This window comes from Chenopodium album, chromosome 11 (assembly GCF_948465745.1).
Source record: "Chenopodium album chromosome 11, dcCheAlbu1.1, whole genome shotgun sequence".
In the NCBI taxonomy this organism is placed as follows: domain Eukaryota; kingdom Viridiplantae; phylum Streptophyta; class Magnoliopsida; order Caryophyllales; family Amaranthaceae; genus Chenopodium; species Chenopodium album.
Genome location: NC_137844.1, coordinates 6021538 through 6027941, shown reverse-complemented (window position 1 = coordinate 6027941; position 6404 = coordinate 6021538). Strand labels below are relative to the sequence as shown.

The 6404-nt window shown below is 31.1% G+C and overlaps 1 protein-coding gene across 1 annotated transcript; it reads left to right on the top strand.

The window, feature by feature from the left end:
- Nucleotides 1-4411: 4411 nt before the first annotated feature.
- On the top strand, nt 4412-5576 carry LOC145566154 (F-box protein At3g18320-like). The gene is made up of 2 exons (XM_081625675.1): nt 4412-4717; nt 4866-5576. The coding sequence occupies exons 1-2, from the start codon at nt 4412-4414 to the stop codon at nt 5574-5576; spliced, it is 1017 nt and encodes a 338-aa protein (XP_081481801.1).
- The last annotated feature ends 828 nt before the right edge of the window (nt 5577-6404 follow it).

Below are 6404 nucleotides of genomic sequence, written 5' to 3'. Positions count from 1 at the left end.
ATCATTAACTATGAAATTAGGAAAAACTAAAAGTGATTTGTTTCAATGGACTATGCTAAGGAGATTATTGTAGTTAAGTACAAAAAATTTCTAGCGTGATTTGCATAAAAAAATGATTTCCAATATTTTTTTTCTTTTTTTTATTTATCTTTGCCATTTAGTTTAGATTACAGTGTGACTTTAGAACCTAAGTTTCTCCGGGGTGTCAAATAAAGTAAATAAGACAAATCTTTTGAGGAATTAATATTTGATTTTATTTTTCTAGGCAATATTTTTTAATTTCATTTATTTTCGGTATTTATTCCAATAATATTACGAATATGTGATTTACTGCCCTTCTTACCTCCATAAACTTGCAAATTATCTACATATTAGTAGAATCTGTTATCCCAAATAATAATTATTTACATCCGATTTTTTAAAAAAGTTTGTCATTAATTTTTGACCATTATATCTATGAGAGCTTGTTATATACACCCATGTGTATTATGTTTTCATTATGATGATTGTTTTTTATTTAAACATCAAATGAAAAGCAAACACTAACCTTGTGTTACTTGGGTGTACGGTATACTCGGGTGTATATAACAAATTTTATATACCTAAAACTTTGTTATAATGTGTAAGAGACCTAATTCAACTATGATTAGGATTCTAACAACTATACGGATAAATAAATTACTAATTTAACATAAAACTACTCTTAAACTTTTTTTTTTTTTTTTTGAAAAATAAAACTACATAGGGATTAGCCAAGCAGAGTCACTACGTTTTTTTTGTTAGCTTCAATTGAATTTGAATACAATGGCGGAACCAAGCAGTAGCAAGAAGACAACTTTCGACGATAAATTGCCATATTTACCGCCGGAATTATGGACGGAGATCATAGCCAGGTTGCCGGCAAAATCTGTAATGAGATTTAGGTGTTTGTAAAACATGGTGTTCTTCATTTGATTCCTCTGATTTCATTTTTATGCATTTCAAAAGTTACAACAACAATCGCAATCAAACTTATTCGTTAGCCTCGGAGTGGGATGAATCTACCATTCATTGTATTAATACATTCAGAAAAACTGATGTATTTTTATAAAAGTACTGGGAACTGCACTGTAACAGGGAGTTGTGATGGATTGATTTTGATGGAATGGTATAGAAATTAAGTATTGCATAATCCTTTTATTCGAAAATCCTTGGTGATTCCCCCTTGTCCTTTAATTTCCAAGGGATGTTATGGCATACGTTATTGGCCTGGTCTCGCTCCGTCTAGTAATGATTATAAGCTGGTTGCCTACGGGTATGATGAGCATCACAAGTTTGCGATTGTTTATTCATTAAATGATCATATATGGAGGGTTAAAGATAGGTTGGATCCCCACATTCGAGGGCTTCTAAGTTACAATGAAGTAGGTGGACATTATTTATATTTAAAAGGCGCTATGTATTGGTTAGGATATGATGAGGACAAATCTGTTTCACCTGGTTCTGGTACTATGTATTATTATGAATTACAGACTCATCTTGTATCGTTTGATTTTGATTCCGAGGAATTCGACTTTGTGGATTTGCCTCAAGCTGCAATAAAAAGTAGCCTTAAACACAGTTTTGTCTTAGGTGAGTCAATTGGAGTTTTCGGTATGTCTTCTGAGCGTATCTGCATATGGGTTTTGGTGAAAGATGGTGGAGAGAAATCGTGGAATTTGTGGTATACTGGAGATTCAAATTTATATGCTCTTGAGTTTCTTAGATTAGTACTTTTACCAACATTTTTAATGTTGAGAAAAATACATTTTTGATACTGAGTTATGGCGGACTGTATTCTTATGATATTATAAGTCATAAGATGCAATATTTTTTATGATTATAGTGATGGCTATAAATCTTTTCAGCCTTATGTGGAGAGCTTAGTATTGCACAAACGAAACCAAGGGGAGATTTTGAATTTTGACATCTATCATTACTTCGAAGAGCCGAAGAAGATCGATTGATTTCAGAAGCATAATCTCTCAGATAGTTGTTATTATCTCCTTGTGTTAGATTCTCTGTTTCAGATATCCAACTTTCATCTAGTTCGTATTTTTTTACAAGACTGTTGTTGTAAAGATTAAAAAAGTAGTTAACGATTTCTGGTTTCAACTAATTACATTCAAAAGCTTTTACATTTATATAAATGTTTAGTTGTTTTGGTATCTTTGTTTTGGTTAGCCACGGCTTACAATGTTGACTTAGCAAACTGAATTATAAAATACTAGCTTAGGCCCCTACCATGCACGGTAAGTTTATTTTTTTTTTTTTTATAAAAAATTAAAATAATTATATCTAACAAATAAAAGTGATGCTTTAAAGTAATAATTTTTTTTAATATCAATAATATAAATAAATTTTATTAAAACTACTTCTTTTGGCAAAATCTAATATTACTTCGTTTATCAAATAATATTTTAGGTAAATGTTTATGGAAGAATAATAAACACCAAATAAAACAGAATATATTTGTCATAAGATAATATAAAAGATTTGAAATGATATTATTATAATTGTATCAAATATTCACAAAGAAAAAAGTTAAAAAAGGAAATAAGGGTTTTGGAGGGAAAAAACAACACCAGGATGTGACATGTGTCACTCTCGATGTCTGTTTTAGTTTTAGGTTATTATTGATTGTCTTTGATCTTTTCTTTATATTCATAGTTATTATTACTCCGTATTATTTTTTATTTTTTTTTGGTGTTTTATCCAGTTCACCCTTTACGCTAATTCAAATTTAGGGTTCAATTTTAAGTGGTTAGGTTCCAATCCCCTTCAATTGTTGTTGGAGGGACCCTATCAAGTGCAGCCCCAATTACCGGTTACCACTACACTAATAACCAATTAGTTCTCATTCTAATCTATGATTAGATTTTCTTTATGTTATCAGGTATTAAGGGAATTTCCTATTGAATTGCATGCTATGAGCCTATGATGCTATTAATACCAATCTAATGTTAATATGAAATAAGGGACTTATCTTTTATCCATAGACCACGATGCCAAGAAACAAGGTGATCTGAAACATTTTAGGCCCCTATTCTAACCTATGAAAACGTCCTAATCTAAAATACTTGGTAAATTTTTTTACTTCCTCTATTTATTTTCGCAAGTACTAAATACAGTACAAAATAACCTAAATGCAGAAATTAATTAATAATACGAAAATAATAAAAAGATTGAAATACCCTTTTCAAAAAAAAAAAAAAAACAAAACTTATTTGCCATTTCACTAGGCTTTCAGATTTTACATTTTTTAATTTTGCAATTCATTTCACTCGCCAATTTTTTTCCTTCAATCACCTTTTTTTATTAATTCATTTCATTTCACCTTTTCCCTCAAAAATCTTCAATATGAGCCTTACAAAAGAACAAGTCGTTCACCGCTCATAAACCATCTGGTCTAAGGTTTTTTTTGCTGAATTATTTTTGTTAAATTGTTGTAATTTTCATTATAAGTACCCCGTCTATGTTTTTCGTGGGATACTGTTTACCCTTCAAAATCTTATCCGGGGGTACTAAAGACCCCCGAAAATCTTATCCGGGGGGTATTGGAGACCCCCGAAAATCTTAGCCGGGGGGTACTAGAGACCCTAGGAAATCTCATACGGGGGTGCTGGAGACCTTCGAAAATCTTAGCCGTACAAGATGGAAATTTTTGTTTTGTTTGATTGTTCATTTAGTACAACACATAATTTTCATACCTCAAAAAAATCGTTGTAGTGCACTTTATTATTGTCTATGAATTTGTATAGTATTGAATATTAAATAGGATACAAGATTGAATACGTTAGAATTTGGTTGTAAATTAAACGATAGGGATGATTATATAGTTTTTAATCATTTAAAAAAAGTGTAAAGGATTAAGTTAAAATAAGGACAAAATTGGAATATAATCTTTTTTAAAAAAATAACTTATTCTGTATTTAGGTAAAATTGTCCCTGCATTTAGTACTCCCCTTTATTTTAGTTGCTACACTTTTTATTTTTTCATGGTTTCACAAATTTTTAAGGGGAGAGAGAAAGAGAGAAAAATAAAAGGGACCAACGTGAGTAGGAGAGAGATAGAAAGAAAGAAATGTCAAAAATGGAAAGTATTGCAACTAAGTAAGAATTTCTAAAATAGAAAGGTGTAGCAACTAAAAAGAAACGGAGTAAGTACTAGAAATTATTTTAATTTTTTTTCGCAAAATTCATAATCCAATAAGCTTAACGCAAACCTAATTCAACCATGCTTAGGATTCTAACAAAAATACGAATAATTTACTAAATTAACATAAAACTGCTCTTAATTTTTTTGTTTAAAAATAAAATCTCTTTATAGATTTGCCACATAGCAGAGTATCTCAACCTCAATTTTTGACGTTCAATGCTTCAATTGAGTACAATGGCGGAACCAAGCAGTAGCAAGAAGACAACTTACGACGATAAATTGCCGTATTTACCGCCGGAATTATGGACGGAGATCATAGCCAGGTTGCCAGCGAAGTCCCTAATGAGATTCAAGTGTGTTTGTAAAACATGGTGTTCATTAATTGATTCCTCTGATTTCATTCTTATGCATCTTAAAACTTACAACAACAATCGCAATAAATCTTACTTGTTAGCCTCAAAGTGTAGTGAAACCACCATTCATAGTATTGACACATTCAGGAAAATTGATGTATTTTTCGAAACTCCTGAGAATTGCATTGTATTAAGAAGTTGTTATGGATTGTATTTAATGGATCGTTATAACTATTGTTTAAGTGAAAATATTGTATTGCATAATCCTTGTATTCGAAAATCGTTGGTGGTTCCCCCTTGTCCTTTTATTGAAATTGGACGAGATCGTTCCATAGGTTATTGGCTTGGTTTCGCTCCGTCTAGTAAATGATTATAAGCTGGTTGCCTTCGAGTATGTTAATTTTCCGAAGTTTTCGATTGCGGTTTATTCATTAAATGATCATGTTTGGAGGGTTAAAGATAGGTTGGATGTCCACATTCGAGGGTTTTTAAGTTACAATGAAGTAGATGGGCATGTTGTGTATTTAAAAGGCGCTATGTATTGGTTAGGATTTGATGAGGACAAATCTGGACCGCCTGGTACTGTGTGTGAATTACAGACTCATCTTGTATCGTTTGATTTTGATTCCGAGGAATTCGTCTTTGTGGATTTGCCTCAAGCTGCAATACAAAGTACCATTAAATTCAATTTCATTTTAGGTGACTCAATTGCAGTTTTTAGTATGTCTTCTAAGCATACCTGCATATGGGTTCTGGTGAAAGATGGAGGAAAGAAATCGTGGCATTTGTGGTATACTGGAGATTCAAATTTATATGCTCTTGAGTTTCTTGAAAGCAGTACTTTTACAAAGATTTTCAATGTTGGGAAAAATACAATTTTCGTACAGAATAATGGTGGATTGTATTCTTATGATTTTAGAAGTCATCAAATGCAATGTTTGAATCATTATACTGATGGTCATAAATCTTTTGAGACTTATGCGGAGAGCTTAGTATTGCACAAACGAAACCAAGGAGAGATTGTGACAACCTGCCCGCGATACTGATGAATGTAGAAGATTATATTGGTTGAAATCAGACGATTTATAGGCATATGCATAATTTCTTAGATAGTTAGCTATATAGCATAATTCTTGAGATAATTTATACACCATCTTTTTTGCCTTGTGCTACATATACTCTGTCTCAGTTTTCTATTTGTTTTGTTTCTCATGTGTTATTGGGTTTATTATGTATGAGAATGTTGTTACTTTGCACCAGGTAATAATGATAAAAAGTGGTTCACGATTTCGATCTGGTTGTGAATTACTTACATAGTTACAATCAAAAGCTTTTATATGTAGTAATTTTCGTATCTCTGTTTTGGTTAGCCACGGCTTATAATGTTAACTTAGTGCAAATCGAATTATAAATACTGTCCTTAATTCTCTTTATAGTTTATAGGAAGATTCTTCATGTTATGATGCTACCAATCTGACGGTAATCGATCTAAAATAAGGGACTATCTAGAGATCCTACAAGTTGCTTCCAAATATTCTCTCCATACATTTTTTTGTCAAGTAATTTTTTATTTTTCACTTGAGGCAAGTTTAGTTTTGAATAATTAGAAGGAAGATATTTATGTTTAGAATTATTCATGGTAAGATAGTATTTAGTAAATATATTTTTAGGTTTAGATTTTTTCCTATCATATGTTATCTTAGTTTTTTTTTTTTTTTTTTTTTTTTTTTTTTTTTTTTTTTTTGTGATTCAAGAGAGGCAGAGCCAAGTACAAAGAAAATAAAACAAAAACAAAAATAAATAAACACAAAATCAAGGAGGAACTAGGTGTGGGAAAGCCACACCTCGAACATCCTCTTCTAAAATACGACTAA